Genomic DNA, 16,879 nt, shown 5'->3' with positions numbered 1-16,879 from the left:
GTCTCGCTCAGCTCGCTCCCTTCGCCATCAATTTCCCCATTTGCAACACAGCACTAAAGAAATCGCTCATTCCTCTGCCCCTTTACACAGAACGGCCAGCTATTTTTTCTAACAGAGTAATTCATCAAAAATGTGTGTTTTTAGATTGGACTAGCTTCTTCTTGCTTTGAGAAAAATCTGGCATGATAGCTGGGGAATTTTTTTTTCAATGTTTTAACAATGTTTTCCTCAACATTGCACATGTTCTTATGCTGTGAACATACGGAAGGACAACTCTCCCGTACTCCCCACCCTCCAGCTCTCCTCTCTCCCCATTTCCCTTTGGCATGCGTTTCTCATGTCATCACCTTCCACAGAGCCTGCTGGAGCTCACCCCGGAATCATGGGTTTCTAACTTGCCTGCTCTCTCTGCCAGCAGTCCCTATTCTCATAATACCCAGAATCCCATGCATAGCAGACCAGCCGTCCCAACACAGAATTACTGGGCATCTCCTCAAGGCAAATTCCGAAGCTGCCTTAGCCTCCCTTCTGGTTTCATCTTCTCTTCTGTGTCTGTCATCTCCTGTTACATGAAGATCACACAGATACTCTCTGTATCACATGGACATGTGTTAAAAGCATAAGGTCTAAACCGATGGAGTTAAATGTTGGAAAAATTTGAAAATGAACCTAGCCAAGAAAAAAAAATGGAAATTGTTTTAAAGGAATAAAATACTGCATAAAACACATCAAACCGTGGTGTTTTATTCACCACTTTTCTGCACGGAAGGCTATTTCTGAAGCAGGCAAGAACCGTCATTCTCAGTGACCTTTAAGCTTGCGTGTGTGGAGTCCTTGTTCCAGCACCCTCCAAGGGTCCCCACATGAGCCCTTGCTTCTAAGAGAACCACACAGCTGTTCAGCTGCTCCAAAGCTGTGAGCATCTCTGCAGGATGCCCCTGGAAACAAGGCCTGGGTTCCCCCACAGCGTGTGATTTTTTGAATCCTATAGGAGAATTTCTGCACAGTTCTTTTCTCTCCTGTGCATAATGCATGATAATGATTGATCTGAAAACCACCGCTTCTGAGAATTTTAGAAGCCTACACAGTCAGAGAGTTAGAGCCACATGGAATGTTTTATACCTGTTAAAAGCCTCTCAAAGGAGCAGACCTTTTTTATGCTGGTATTTTTATACATGCTACAATGCAGAAAAATATATCCTACATTTCTTGTCTTGCCCATTGTTTTGTGGTGTGTCCTAGAACCTGACAATTAAAAAACTCCTAATATTGTTTAAATGCCTTCTTTGAGCACACTTCAGACCCTGCACAGAGGACTCCATTCTACTCCAATTTCCCATATAATAATGCTTTGCAGTCCAAAATCCACCTCACCTGCCTTTGAAGATGCTACCCCATTTACTCTACAGAGTACCCCCCAAACTCTCAACTTACATGGAATAATATTTTCCATATTTCCCTTTCCTGTAATCAACTGTGCTCTCAAATGGAAATTTCCAGAAGTAAACAATTCATAAATTCTAAATTTTATGCCATATTGAATAATATATTGAAGGCTCGTGCAGTACCACTCTGTGCAGCCAAGAACGTGACCATCCTTGGCCCCGTGTATCCATGTGTTATATGCTACCTGCCCATTTGTCACACAGTAGTCATCTCAGTTATCAGATCTCGGTAGCTCTATCACCATCCTTGTGTTTAAACTGGGACCTACTAGGATTGGTTGTGAGCCAATCCTACTCACAAGGCCCACGGCACATATTTCATTTCTTGTGGTCAGGTAGACTCGGTATCATTGCATCTTATCACAAGAAGGGTGAGTATAACACCATAAGATGTACTGAGGTTTGTACCACATCATACAGTTGTTCTACTTTATTACTGTTCTACTTGATTTTTACAACTGTTCTACTTTATTATTAACTTTGTTGTTAATCTCATGTGTCTATCTCACATATTCAGCTTCTTCATAGCTATTGTGTGTAGGAAAAAGACACATTGTGTTCTCTGCAGTTGCTGGTGTTCACGGTGGTCTTGGAGTGCATCTGTCTGGGGTGAGGGGACAACTGTAGTTTCCATACTGTTTGGGTGCATGCCAAACATTTCTGTTCTTGGCTGCATTGGTTTAATTTCACTCTCTAATTTGCAAGTACGGTAATAGCATTCTGAAAATAAAACCAACAGAGGTAATTTCAATTCTGTTATGTCTGAACTTTATTAAAATTAAACAATCCTTGCAACTCTGAAAATGCATCACTACATTGTTCTTTATGCAGCTTTGGGTAATATCTGATTTAAAACATGTTGACAGTAACATATATGTCCAATGATTTTTGAAACTTCTGAAAACAATTTAAGATGAGAATCTTTATATTTTACAAGCCACTATTAGATGCATGGAACTTGCTGAGAAATATTAAGAGAAGGGTCACAGCCTTCTCATTGGAAGTGCTGGCTTGCAAGTCAATTCTGCAATTTAAAAATTCCCCATTCACAAATGTTTTGCTGAGAGGAGAAGCCATTAGCATACCTTACTTGAAAAGCCAACTTCTTACATCCCATATTGTGGTTTATATTACTGTGACCCACAAGTATGTCCTCAGACTGCTAGATAAACTGCTAGGCAAAAGTGAAAGTGGGAGAAAAGGAGAATCAGGGAAGAGAAGTTAAGTAAAAGTTGTTTCATCATTTCTCCCCACGAGAAAATCACAGAAAGTAGATGCAGGATCTTATAAACCTTAAAGTATTGTGATTTCATGGGGCAGAAGCCATGGTGCCTAAATTCAAAAGCTATCACTGGATTGTTACAGTCAGTAAAATGATTGATTTTGTTTGTTGTTTTCCATTAAGGTGACGTACTTGTTTGACAATGGAGGGACAGTCTTCTTTGCTATTTTTATGGCAATATGGGGTAAGTACGTTCTCTCATTGTATTCTAGCTCTCATCTTCTAAGGCCGTTGCTGTGTTTCTACACATGCGCACACACACATGCATGCATGCACGCACACACACGCATGCACACAGGCACAGACGCACACACACGCACATGCATCATGAGGCAGCTCAGCAGTATTGGTTTTTACTTTCTCTGGTTTCAGCTTTTAAAGGCTGGCCCTGGCTTTGTTTGCCTCTGCATCCCTTTGCTGCTTCTTTGGGGATTTAATCTTTGTCTAGCCTTCTAACCATACAGCCTCGATCTCTCTGCCCTTTGAAGTGCTTTTCCTTGCTGACAAAATCGTGTGACAAACTGAAACAGCCAAATCCATATTAAGCTCTTTATATTATTACTTATGAAAATAATGATGGAAGGTTTTTCGTTGTTTAATGTTTGCACTCTTTTGTCTCCTTATGCTTCATGTATTTAAAGATGCAGGATCTATTCTGTGTATGATTGAACAGTAATGTCTCATATGGAATAAATCCTGTTCCGAACAACTTACAACTGTGCAGGTTACATTCTGAGTGTATTCTCTGGCTGATTTTCAGTGTGTTTCTCAATGAATTTTAAAGGATTCAGTTAACTGAAATTTAAACATATTTAGCCAAGTTGGAGTTCTTCAGCTTGGAGACTTCTGAGGAAGGCGTCACTTTCCTGGTGAGGGTCAGGGCTTCTGGCATGGATCTATTGAACGCAGTCATTGTCAGAGTGACCATGTGTGTACTGAGAACAGAGAAACAAAATGTAATGCAATGCACACAGCTCTCAGTCCTATGGCCTAGTTTCCCAGGAACAAAAACTTTGAGCCATATGTTCCTTCTAGCTTTAAATGAAATTTTATTTTTTGAAGATCACTCTCACAATTTCCCCCAATATTTCTAATCTTAATTTATGGCCAAAAGAGTGCAGATGGAACAAGGTAGGGTCTACTGCATGAATTTTTTGCTCAAAACAGGTATAATGGAGCGTAGTTAGGAATTTCTGTAATGCCAGCACTTGGGAGGCTGAGGCAGTAGGACTGTTGTGAAATCAAGGCCAGCTTGGGTTACACAAGCGAGTTCAAAGCCAGTGTACACTACATGGCGAGACCCTGTCTCAAAAAAAAAAAAAAAAAAAAAAAAAAAAAAGTGAAAATGCAGTTTAGGTTCACTGTTTTCGTTGCAAGATTTTTATGATTAAATTATCAGTCATTGCTGTCATGTTGATGCCTTTTATCTCATTCTTCAAATATTCCCTGCTGAGAGAAAAGCAGGACAGAGTGTGAACTGCATCTTTGGAGCAAGGCTTCAGCCTGGCTAAGTATCCAGCACAGGGAAGCTTTAGAAGGTCATTTCCCGGCCGTGTTTCTGCTACACGTGTGAGGCTCTCGGGGGTCTTTTCGCACAATCCATGTGACCATGACCTTGCACAGTGTCTTGGGAGGTGAGAGAGTGGCATGTTACCAGGACAGATGGTCACTTACTTACCGTGGGAAGCCTCTGCAGGGCTGCTTTACACTGCAGTGCGGAGGGGAGGAATGTCGTCCATGGGGATGCCATCCCGTGTGCTTTCTGGGCCTTCTGACATCGAACAGTCATTCACAGATGGGTTATAGAAACTAGGGCCCCCAAAACCCCCATCATACGGTTCTGGTGTGTTGTCTAATCGCAGAACTAAAGAGTGACATAAAATAAACAGGATTGTTTCATAGTGATAATCTGAAAAATGCACACTTGGATGCCTGCTTATATAACCAGATTATAGGATTGTCAGAGATGAGGACATAGGGAAAACCTTTCTGAGGGCTTTTCGGATCTTATGTTAGAAATGTCGAATTAGATAGTTTCAAGCTAAATTTACTTCTATGACCGAGGGACAGTGTTACTTCCTAGATTTGATAGCTGGAAGATGCAAAATAAAGGGACTAGAGATCATTCCATACATTTACCAATCCTTTGTATCAAAATGTACCAATATTTCTCTTCTTGATCTTTTAATCTTGTGGTTTCCAGAAACTTGTTAACATGTTCTGAATTTTCTACTTCCAGTATAAAAATTATTATTTGAAAGCCAAGGACATTAAAACCTATGGTCATTATTTTGCCAGTTATCTTAAATCCTGATTGTGAAGCTGTTTTAGAGAGAGAAGGAAGAATATCTATGTTCTTCTGATAGATTCAAGTTAAATGCTGATAGTTATATGTATATTATATGCTGATAGGGTCAAGTTATATGCAAGTTTTATTCATATTTTCTCAATGTTTTAAATTTGTTAACAACTAAGTAATTATTTTCTTAATTAGCATGAATTCATGTTCAAAGGAACTCTGTCCTTGCCCTAGATACCTTAGATTATCACACACAGTCACTAATAATCCAGTTAGAGTAGTAATCTAACTTCAACGAGACTTTCTCTATCCACGGCATTCAATGTGGACAGTTACGTAGTTGTTATTGGTGGGAATATTCCTGATGCAAAGAAGAAAACATTTTTCCCTAACCTATAAAAGAAGTATTTTACCACAAATCAAACCTCTAGATTTTTTTTTTCTGGTACCAAGGATCAAACTCACAACTTCATGCTTCTCTAGCTTTATTGTTAACATACACATTTATCACATATAGATATTCTAGGTGGTCTTTTCTACCATACGAGAGGAAGTCTTCTGAATTCAGATACACTATCATTTCATTTGTACAAATGCGCCTCTTTTAGCTCCTGGGTAGATTAAGAGGCTGACTAAGGCTATGCAAGGAGGGAGGTGGTGTGTGCACACTCTCACTGGCCTCTACCTTAAATACTCATTGCTCATATTACTGCTGCAAGGAATATTGCCATGGCAAAGAATGCTGGCATTGCAGTTTGAAACTAACTTGGGTGCAACTAGTAACACTTATGAGTACAGTAGTTTTAAATGTTCACTCACAGCTCCTAGTTACCTTAGTAAGCCTGTAGAATTTTTTGTTTTTTGGGTTTTGTTTTGTTTTGTTTTGGTTAATACGAATTCTTGAATCCCATCTTAGCACCCGATTCTCTGTTAATTAAAGTCGCACTGTCTAGTGAGGGTCTGAAATAGTCCTTACCTGGTTCATTTCTGTCATCATAAAGGCGTCGATGGGAAAATGAATCTGTCTTCCTCTTTCCACACAGCAAGTAGCCGATGAGACTGAGCAAGGAAACACCCAGAATAGTCCCTAAAATGGCCCCGAACACCACTCCAGTATTTCTGTTCTCTGGAAGACACGTACAGTTACAGTTAGGACACAGAAAATAACTGTTAAAGAACACAGTGGAGTACGTGTAGTTAGGTACCAAAGGTGGTTCAGGTAACAGCAGCAGTGGATTTGGGTGTATGTGACACCCGCACACACATGGCACACATGGCTGCTTGTCGTTTCACTGAAATGCATCTCAGTCCTGGCTTTATAACTGCTAACTGTTCCAGCACCAGCTCCGAAAGGCCAGTGGTATTCACTGTTCACATCTACTTCCAGCATTGGTTGCTCTACTCCATGTTTTCCATAAACCCTAAATGGCTGATAGAACATAACATGGATAAAATGAACTTTGAGTTTGCTTCAAGATTAAAAAGTTTAATTCAAGATTTAAAGGCTAGTAAGGGCAATAAAAAATAAATCTACAGACTTTCCAGTAAAAACCACTGCATGCAAAGAGCAATATGTGTGATATAGGATACTTCTAAATACTGAAACGAGACAAAGCAGAGGCCTGAGGTAAGGTGCCCACACTCCCCTGCATACCGAGATGGGAGCCTTGGGGGCTCAGATGTTACTTTGTTTCTTACTGAGTCCCTATCAAAAGGCTACCTGATGCTCTTTGAACTCATATTCAGATAAATAGGATTCTTTGGGGGTCTCTGAGTCTGTATGAAACCCAAAGAAAGTCAATCATGTTGGCATAGATGAAATTGTTAACCATGAAAGAAAAGCAAACTTAACAACTTTTTTGGATAAAAAGTGGTGATGAGAGTAAACAATATTCTATTTATCTGTCTAAATATTTCAATTGGTTGTACAAGTGAGAGAAGACAACTTTTAAAATTCTTTTTAGTGGAATAGCACAGTATATACAATGACAGGATTGTAAAAATTATAACTAAAAAAAAGTATGGAATATGTTGGTTTTAGCACTATGAGAAATTAAACCATTCCCTATATGCAAAGAGTAACATTCAAGAAGTAATTAGTGTTTCTGATTGAGTTTTTACTAATTTAATGTATTTGCTAGATGTATGCTTTGGAGGGCAGTAAATTCCTGAAAAAAAAAAAGAAGATGGTCATTTAAAAAAAAAAAACATTTCAAGTATACAAAACTTACAAAATAGCTACAAATAGTTTACAAAATAAAGCATAAGGAATGAATTACTAAACTTGAATATCTTTCTCATTTTAGGGTTCAAAGTTTGACATAGACCTCAAGTGAAACATTTCAGTGTCTACATAATAAATTTATGATACAGTTAAATTCCACTTAATTGATTTTCGCTAGGTTTTAAACTAAAAGTTAAGGAGGGTTTTCCTCAAGAATGCCCAAATATCTTTTTAATAGCAGTATTCTATTATTGTTTTGTGGTGTCAGATAATTTATAAATTCATTCGTTTAGTGTTTGAAAATTCCTATATGTAATTTTAAAGTTCATCTTCGTAGTAGTTCTATAAACATAAGAAATTCTAGATTGCCTAAGATTCAGCAAAAATCGTTGCCTAATGATTCCAGTTCTGTACAGGGACCCGGTTCCCATCTTTATGATTTTTCCCTCTCATTTTTTCCCAGAGTCACTTCACAATCTATGATAATGCTTAGCATATGCCCAATTAAGCCTTGAAAGTACTTCATTATTTCCAGTAAATTTAATGACTCCTTTCCAAACCAGTAAGAATCACCTATCCTCCTGCCTCCTCATTATTTTTCTAGAATGACACAATCCTTAGATTTAATCTCTCACTTTCTTGGAGATTCAATTCCAGGTAAAAGGCAAGTTAAATTCATTCATATGTACCTTTCTGGGGCCCAGAGGTACTTGGAAAGACTTTTGAATTATTGGTGAATCTTAAGGTGGGTTGTAGAGTTACAGTAACATCAGGGAAGGTGTCGCCGTCTGCGGTGAGCCACCCAGTTGGCTCTATTGTCATGGGGGTCGCAGGTTGGTTAGCGGCGGGCACCGGCGGGAGGACACTGATGCCAGCCGAGCTGTTGTCAGGAATGTACACTGTGTGGTTGTCCAGAGACCAGCTGAGGTTATCCAGTGATGCCGTCCAGGTAGAATTGGGGTGTGCTGAGACTGGCAAAAGATTTTTCTCCGCTAGGGATGAGTTCAGAGGCAATTTGGAGACAAAGCCGTGAAACAAAGGAGGGCTTGTGGAAAACGCGGCTGTGGGTCTTACAGCCGCAGTAAAGGCACCTCTTGTCAGATTCCTGGAGGAAGCTGCTGTGTCAGATGCAGTCGCCCTGGGGATGGAGACAGTTCTGTTTCCATGGTCTGGGTTTGCCTTTGCTTCTGTTCCCAAAACAAGTGTCTGTGCCTTTGTCTTTCGAATTCCTGCAGTGCTTTGTGTTGTGTTTTTTTCTAGATTTTCTGTCTCATGGCTCTCAAAGGGCAGTGAAATAAACAGAGTTGAAGTCAGCACAATCTGGGCTAAAGTCAACATTGTAGCCTTCCTCGCTATTGACTCTATTAAGAGGAATCTGAAAGAAATAATCGTTCAAATTATTAAGCCAAGTATTCTGAGTTTTCTATGTATCTACATTTTTAAAGAGAGAAAAATTTACAGACAATGTAGAGATGAAAGCCTCGAAGTCCTTTTTTAAGTTTTATTTTAAAGAAGATAAAACCAAGGAAAATGAAACAATAAAATCAATCAAAACAAACCAGTGTAAGTGATGTAGGACTTCAAAATAATAGGAAATCAACAATAGTTACCATAATGCCTCGTGTTGCCTTCAAAAGAGCTACAGATACCTTCAGACATAGTAAAAATCAAACAGAACAGAACCAATAGAAACAAAACAATGAATGCAATAAAGGACTTCAAAACAAAACTATAGTAAATCCAAAATGGCTACATGTCTTACTATCTTTGAAATAGCTGCTCATGCCATCAGATATAACAAAATCAAATAAAACAAAACAGAATAAAACCCAGCCCAACAGAATAATGAAAATAATACAGGACTTCAAAACAAGATAATAAGGAATTTAACATTGGCCACCACCTTCAGAAGGAGGTCCCCAATAGATGCCACACTGCATACTGTTATCTACTGAATAGATTAATTCTTTATTCTAAAAATAGTTGCATTTTGGAAGAATTAAGTACTTAAATTGGTGCCTGTATAATAATCTATGTAACATTTCTTTCTATTTTCTATATAACATTTTTTTTTCCTTCTAGGGAAATATGATAGAAATCTGTGTTAAGCCAAACATTACTATTTCAAAAATCATTTACATAAATTTTAAAAACATTGTAAATATAGGATATGTAGATATTCCTGTTTTCTTTAACACATTCAAGAGTGTGTGTTCTTTATTAAATTATTTTTAGTGTTAATTCTGAAAATGACATTACTGATCATACTTGTATAAATCTGTCCGTGTGGAACTCATTTTATTAGTATCTATTTTTTGAGTTATTCAGATTTAGAAGTAATATCTTTTTTAATAATTACTTTTTAACTTCACAAAGCCCTCCTATTTAACCCCAATTGGGAAGAATTAGGAAGATTTTTAGACTCTAGGATATTAATTATGCTTACACTTTTATTTGATAAATAAAGAACCTCAGTGTATGTGAACAACTCACAAAGTTAGAACTGGGTATAAAATCACAGTTCTGAACTGTAATCTGAGCTCATCATTTTTTTTTAATTTTAAAAACAAAACAAAAGAAATGATACAGAATTTCAAAAACTAGTAGGAAATTAACACTAGTTAATCTATATGGCATATCATTACCTTAGAAGTAGTTGTTCAGGTTACAAGATTTAGGCATGACAAAGATGATCAAACAAACAAACAATGAAAGCACAAACTGTTCTTTCTGATGAACTAACAGAGATTACTAGTGTAGTCATCTATCTTGTGTGCATAAACATACCCACATATATGTGCACCTGTATACAGGCAATCTTTTCCCTTCTTCCTTCTCTCCTTTCCCCATCCCAGCTGTTGTTTCCTTTTGAGCACTTTCTTTCCCGTTCATTATCATAATATCAATTGTGCATTTTGGATCTTATTACTCTTTCAGGTTTTCTTTTTACGCTAGGGAAACAATATGATATTTACAAATATGATTTTGATTTATTTCACTTATGACTGTGGTCTCCAGTTGCCTCCATTTATGTACAAGAGCCTCACGTTCATCCTTCTTTATAGCTGAGCAATACTCCATTCATTGCATAAAATACCACATCTTTTTTATGCATTCACGCCCATCATTTTGCCTCCATGTGAAAGTGCCATGATATGCAGAGACAACTTTTAGGGTCAAATTCTGGCTTTTAGAGTACAATTCTGGCTTCTGTCATTAGAGACCTGTTACAGTGATCACTGTGATGAACCGCTGCTTCGTCATCATGACAGCAGCCACACTGACTAGTTCTGAGAACCGAGGAAGAGGGCCAGGAGGAAGTGCTCTGATGAGCTCTGGCCAAGAGGAAGCTCTGCAGCATGCTTGTGTCTCCCTTGGCTACCAGCTCACTTGGTGCCTAGACCCCCTGGCTGCCTGTCCTCCTGGTACAAGAAGTGTAGTTTGTATGGTGCATGTTTTGCACGTGGGCCCCAGCCCCGAGGGTCAGAGCACCATGAGTGAAATTTATGAGCAGCATCTCTCAATGCCTGTTCTGCTTTGTGCAAAAATTGAAGGTACTTTTAACCAAAAATTTATTTAAAAAATTAATTTAGACCATTTCCCTAGAAAACAAAAATTTTAAAGTTAGACTGTTCCTCTTCAAACCATAAAGGGTGAGAACTGCTTGGATCATCTGTGAATGGGGTCTTATTTCACACTAGAACCTTTCAAACCAGTGGACCCAAGAAGCAGAAGGTGATACGACTGCTACTCTTTAGGTCCCAGATGGCTTGCTGTTTGTCAGAGCCACCGGGAAATCTTCCTGTCTCTTTTTAGTCTGCCTGGCTTTCCAGTAGGGCCTCAGCAGCCTCTGGAGAGTCTGACTGTCCTTCAGTGCTCAGCACTACTCCACCCTTAATACATCGTCATATAATAGTTTCTTGGAAAGCTTTTAGGAAGCAGCCCATACCTTTGAATTGCAAAGGCTTTGGCAATATAAAATATATTCCACACTCCATTCTGATCATGGAAGTGATGTCTCCTTGCAAGGCAAGTAGGTAGACATACAACCCTATTCATAGCACCATTATTTATGAATCTCCATCCTGTATGTCCACAAAATAACAGATTGGGTAAAATTAAGAAGTTAGAGCTTGTCCGGGCCACATGTTAAAGCTAGTGTGTGTCATCTTTCCTAGGCCTGCTTGGGAGACTGAGATCTGAGGAGACCCATGTCAGCAGGTGGTCAAGCCTTTCCTGTACATACTACTTAGTATGCATTTACTACCTGCATACCCTTACGTGTACCTTACATCATCTCCAAGCTTCTTGTGATACTTGATGCAAGGCAATACACTGATATTCTGTATTATTCAGGGAATTATGAGTCTCTGTTTGTTCAGTACAGTTATAATTTTTCCTGACTATTTTAAATCTGTATTTGGATGAGTCCATGAATACAGATTCCACGGGGACAGAGGCCTACTGCACTCAGTTTTGTAACAGAAGTTGCAAAGCAGTATGGAATTCAGAGCTCAGAGGCTTTTCAGAACTCCCTCCACCACCACCATTTTTTAAAGCATGGCCTCGCCAGATTTCACCACATCAAATAGTAGGTTATAACCATTTTTCAGAACCCTGGTGATGTAGGGTTTTTTATCTTAAGTATCTCACACATAAACAAAATACCCGCTAGCCCCACACTGGGAAATCCCAGCTGTTTCGGTGGTTTCTCGGTGGCCACAGTCACCATGCCATTTATATATATAGTCACCCATGCCTGTCCTCGGGACCTGGGATCATTTAGGCTGATGCCCCACCTCATGCACCGCACGGACTGGACCGTGCAGCTCACTGTGGCTTAGGGGTGGGGATGTGTGATTTTTCAGAGGCTTCCTTCTCCTCTCAACTCCAGGGCTCTTCACAAGCATGATCATCTTTTGTTTTGTCTCCTGCCAGGGCTCTGCTTCTGAGTTATATTCAGCCACTCTTTTTCTGTGATTCTGGGGCAGTTGGATTTGATTTCTCTTAAATTGGGCATTTGCTTATTTTCTTTTCCGAAACAGTAATATTGATAAAAGAAAATAATAGTCCTTCTAGGTTTCTCTCCACAGTGTCACATAAGGAAGGAGGCATTACTTTGCCACAGCCCTTGGGTAACAAGAATCCACATACCCAGAGGCAACAAAGTGAATTCTCTGATTCCTGCTTGACCTTTCTGCAACACTGAACACACAGGGGATCTCATTCCTCTCCCTCGCTGTTTGTCATGTGAAAACCTAGGGTACCTATTCCTCCAAGGTGCCCAGCATTCTGACTGCCTGTAAGCTACCTCCTGAGAAAAGCAGAGGAAGCCAGGCAAGGGAGAAGACAGAGCACATTGATTCAGAAATTAGTGCAGCTGTAGATAGGGCATGGGTGAGAGCCGGTTTATTCCGGTTGTCCTGATTTACACCCCTTTCTCAGGCACCTTTCCTCTTACTGGGTAGGAGCAGCCATGAGCTGAAGCCATCTTCTATTCAAGAGCTGTGGCTCTGAAATTTTGTAGGGGCAAGGACCAAGTGATGTGTGACCTTGGTCAGTGTGACCTTACGCTGAATCCTACGAAACATTACCAACACCAAAAGCTACGAGGATGGTTCAGAGCGCCCCAAGGGCCATAAATGAAACCTATGCATTAGTTTTGTCTTTGCACATTCTTTTCAGGTTCACAACCTCTCTAGAGTTGAGATATTAAAATAACGTTGTGTATGTGTTGTAGAAAGCTGGAATTATGGTGGATTATGAAGGGCAGGTTTGAATTTCCAGTTTCCTTTGTCAGGTGCCCTGTGCATACAGATAGAAGGCAGAAAGAAAGAAAAGTGAAATTTTAGAGGGAGAGAGAGTCAGGAGGACCAGTTGGCATCAGTTTTCCTCCTGTTTCTTGCCTCTTTCTGTACTTAAGTGGTGGTAATTAGGGGGCGTAAGCTCCAGAGGAATTCTGGAGGTCTAACAGGAACCAAGAGCTATTAAGGTCCGAAATCTAGGACACTTCCAGAATTACGTACATGTACAAATTCCCTGTGGTGAATGTGGCTGATATGTGTGACAAATATGTACTAATAAAAAATAAGGTTTTAAAAAACAAAATTATCATAAAAAGATCGCTCAAAAAGAATTTCCAGCTACTTTGTAAAATCTAAAGTATAGATACTGAACATTCTTGTATACATTAAAAATTTTCTGCTGCTTTTTAATGTTGAACACCTTTTAAAATAGGTTCTCAAAATGAGTGTTTCACTTTTTGAACAATTCTACACAGAAAGTGGTCACTGTTTTCTGTGCTTTCTTTGGCATTGGCACTGAAAGTGGTTTCACATTCCTACTTTTGTGTGGAGGGTTACAGAAGGTGAGGGAGGAAAACAGATGCTGGCCAATAAGGGAACAAACCTGCCTGGAGATGTAATTCTGCTTCCTCTTAAATGAGAAAAGCCTCCATTCTGCCCATGCTCCCTGATGTAACTGAATGATACCCATTTTAGAACAAGCTCTGAGAACTAGCAGTGCTCGAATTCCTGGCAGGTAATCTGGCCATGCAAAGAGAAGAAAATGATAGTCATTCAAAGTCATATCAAAAAGAGAGATTTCAAATAAATATCAGTCCACTTATACATCAGAGATAATGTAAGCACACTTCTGTAATTGGAATGGCCAGTGCGTAGACTTCGTGAAATCCTTTCTTCCAATTACTTTTGATCATTTCTTGCTAGAGATTACAGGCTATAAATGAAGATAAACCGCTGGGGGTTTTCTGTTTTGTTTTGTTGTGTTGTGTTGTTGTTTGCCATGGAAATCCTAGTCTTCCTTATTGATACCCCGGGGAGAGTCTGAACCTTAGAGTTATTCTAAGTGGCCTTTCCCATCTTGGTTGGTGTTTTGTTCTTTCTACCTGAGAAAATCATGGTAAGAGAAGTCATCAGAAATTATGTTTCTAAAACTGTGTGTCTAATACAAGGATTTTGAAAAAATTACAGTCCAAGAAGTCTGAGAAACGTGCCTATCATTTGTCTTTTCTTTGAATAAAAACACAAGGGAAATGGAAGAAGGAAAGAATGGTTTTCTTTCAGGAAAAAAAAAGTTCAAAACACTGAATATCATTCTAACTAAAAGAGTGGGATATGCATAAATCCAGGAAGAAAAACCCCAGAATGCCACACTCCCAGACTTAGGAATTCTGAGTCATAAACCGGCACTTAAAACATTAGTGGGTGAGTGTCAGGCTCGAAAAGAATCCCTCCAAAGACAGATTCTAAGTCTGAGTTCTCAAGCCTGACGTTTTCAGTTGTCTGTGGTGTTTCACAGTCTGTAGGAAGAGCCTCCCTGGATCCAGTGGATGTGGATAAATGAGAAATTAGCGAAACTTTAGTGACAGGAGCCTTTTCACAAACCGAGAGGAGCCTGTGTCCACAGCTTCTGTTCATGGATACCTTTTGCAGTAACTGACTCAGTTACTGCAGTTAAATTCCCGTTGAGCGTTAAAGTTGAACACTTCTTATACTGAAAACCTAATTATGCTTACAATGTTTTCCTAATTGGAAAAAAAAAACATGAAAGAGAAGTACACAACCATGTAATTCATGTGAAGTGAATATTTAAAAAAAAAAGAAATCTATTATATTCTAATACTTAAAATAAGAAGCTTTAAACCTAAACACATGATTGAGGATCCAAACATTACATTCAGAACTGAATGTACATGTGAACACTTTCCACTTCAAGCAGCTTGATACCTTTTTACAGCCTGACTCAGGGACATTCTATATGGTGGTCACATAAATTTTAAATAAGGCGTTCATTTAATTCGTCTGCAAATTTTATCATCTAGCAACTTTGGCAGTGGTTCTTAAAGTTAACTCACTAAGCAGCACAAATGCTTATTTAAAAGACTGTTACCTAAGGAATGCCAACCTGTTTTTACCAGGGTCTCTGTAGCTACTTGTCAGATCGTTCTATTAAGGCTTGAGACTGCTTTGATTCTTGTTGGTAGCTAAGGAGAGAGAGAGAGAGAGAGAGAGAGAGAGAGAACTTTGACCCAGCAGACACACCAAACACACACTTACCTTCAGGGCTGGCAGTGTTTGTAGATGGGAACTGAACTCTCCCAGCTGTCCCGGTTGGTTCATAAGAGAAATAAATGGGTTAAGTGTGAGAGTCACTGTGCGCGGGAGGGTGCCAGAGAAACCGAATTAGGTGGGGCTGGCTGGCTCTGTCTTGCTGGTGTAATACAGCACCCAGAAACCAGACAGACCTGCTCCTCAGCCTAAGCAGTAGTAGAATATCACCTCATTCAGGCCTTTAACAAAAAAGGGGAAAAAAAACCCAGCCCTCCAGTGTTCATAGGTTGGTTGTTTGCACTTTTAGGCAGGCTAGTTCTTCACAACTGTGCCAAAACTAGGATGTCTATTTCTTCCCCCCAAGCATAACCCAGGCTGGAAGTTTTGGTAATCTCCTGTCGTGCATCAGGAATTTCTGAGACATGCTAGGTTTCTTCTCCACAGGTGAAAAAGCTCTGAGGAGACGGGCTGTGCACCATGCTCTCAGCCAGCTAGCTCCATGGCACCCATAAGCAGATCTTCTTGCAGTTGGTTGCCCTGATTGTGCACATAAAGCCTGAATGGGGAGAATGTACAGAGGGTCAGGAGGGAAGGTTTGGCTTTCAGTGCATGGAAATCGGCTTTGGAGTAAGTCACACTCAGTGCCAAGTGTGTGGATGTGTGTGAGTGCTGGGCTCTTAAGAATACTGTGGAGTACAACCTTAGTGAAAACTGCCAGGACTCAGGTCGGGTTGCTGGCTGACTCTCAGGAACGGGAACATGTGGGGGATTTGGGGGAGGCGGTTAAGAATGGCCCTGAGGTCCTGAGTAATCCTGGCAGCCTTTGGCGAAGTAGTTTCCATCCTGTGTTCCGTTTGCTTTTACTCTCAAGTTAGAAGCTAGAGAGTTTCAGAAGTGGCCAAGTAATGCTTGACTAAATACTAGAGATCAATAGCAGCCAGGTTTGCTCCCCCACTGCCTTTCCCAGCTTGTGAAAGGGAAAAGAGTGAAACTGAGAGATGCTGCACATCCACATTTGGGAGCTGGCGCCAAGGTCTGCTCAGCTCAGGATGTCTGGGTTGCATGCTTGGTTTCTGCTGTACAAAGAGATAGAGTTCCATTTGCTGGGAGAGAAAATGAAACTTAAGCTACAATGCAGGAGCTAAGAAGCTTGCAGCAAAATGCAAACAGTCTGCCCAGTTCATTGGGCCCAGCAAAGAACAAGGTAATTCTATAGTTTTAAACTTTCGTTGGCCCAAAGTTCCCTTCAGCTTTCAATTATAAATTAAAACGAATCCTAAGGAGTATTCCTATGGGACATTTAAACCATATTGGCTTGTCTGCTATGAAGAGAAGTGAATTAAGTTTAATCAAACAACTGAATGCTGAGCAATAGGGTAGAACTCATGTGGTTATTTTCAGATTAGCCAGTTACTAAGAAAAGAATCCACCGAAGAACAGTCTTTGAAAATCTTTCTATCTGTATTTGGAGAGCTGAAAATGACTGAGACCCATGGGATGTACTGTGTCCTGGGCATTTTTCTAAATGCGTGTGGGGTTATCATTACTCTGAGCAGT

At 39.8% G+C, this 16,879-nt stretch overlaps 2 protein-coding genes across 7 annotated transcripts in view; one reads left to right on the top strand and one right to left on the bottom strand.

Moving 5' to 3' along the window:
* Ano3 (anoctamin 3) overlaps window positions 1-16,879 on the top strand; it is a 352,737-nt gene that overhangs the window by 279,755 nt on the left and 56,103 nt on the right. For all 3 annotated transcript variants that reach the window (XM_013147269.3, XM_003464998.5, XM_013147270.3), the window contains one exon: window positions 2,851-2,911. In XM_013147269.3, the coding sequence (XP_013002723.2) occupies window positions 2,851-2,911 (61 nt within the window). The remainder of the gene's footprint in view (window positions 1-2,850; window positions 2,912-16,879) is intronic.
* Muc15 (mucin 15, cell surface associated) lies at window positions 2,197-15,977 on the bottom strand. Of its 4 annotated transcripts, none has more exons than XM_013147271.3 (5): window positions 15,329-15,975; window positions 7,940-8,625; window positions 6,003-6,152; window positions 4,406-4,591; window positions 2,197-3,662 (listed from the first exon to the last, which is right to left on the bottom strand). In XM_013147271.3, exons 2-4 carry the CDS (start codon window positions 8,586-8,588, stop codon window positions 4,431-4,433), a joined length of 960 nt encoding a protein of 319 aa, XP_013002725.1. In that variant the 5' UTR covers window positions 8,589-8,625; window positions 15,329-15,975; the 3' UTR covers window positions 2,197-3,662; window positions 4,406-4,430. The 4 variants fall into 4 exon arrangements, with proteins under 4 accessions (XP_013002725.1, XP_063112836.1, XP_013002726.1 ...); XM_063256766.1 differs by lacking the exon at window positions 2,197-3,662 and adding an exon at window positions 3,686-4,029 and having other exon boundaries at window positions 15,329-15,977; XM_013147272.3 differs by lacking the exon at window positions 2,197-3,662 and adding an exon at window positions 4,043-4,176 and having other exon boundaries at window positions 15,329-15,977.

The sequence above is a fragment of the Cavia porcellus genome, unplaced genomic scaffold, assembly GCF_034190915.1.
Source record: "Cavia porcellus strain 051 isolate PalLab524CR breed Dunkin Hartley unplaced genomic scaffold, mCavPor4.1 scaffold_9, whole genome shotgun sequence".
In the NCBI taxonomy this organism is placed as follows: Eukaryota; Metazoa; Chordata; class Mammalia; order Rodentia; family Caviidae; genus Cavia; species Cavia porcellus.
This window is presented reverse-complemented; position numbering and strand designations above follow the sequence as displayed.

Coding starts and splice junctions, on each gene's coding strand:
- Muc15 (XM_063256766.1), bottom strand. CDS start 8,588: ATGTTGACTTTAGCCCAGATTGTGCTGACTTCAACTCTGTTTATTTCA. Junction 6,153..7,939: donor TACCTCTGGGCCCCAGAAAG/GTACATATGAAT, acceptor CGTGTCTTCCAG/AGAACAGAAATACTGGAGTG. Junction 4,592..6,002: donor TGATGACAGAAATGAACCAG/GTAAGGACTATT, acceptor GTCACTCTTTAG/TTCTGCGATTAGACAACACA.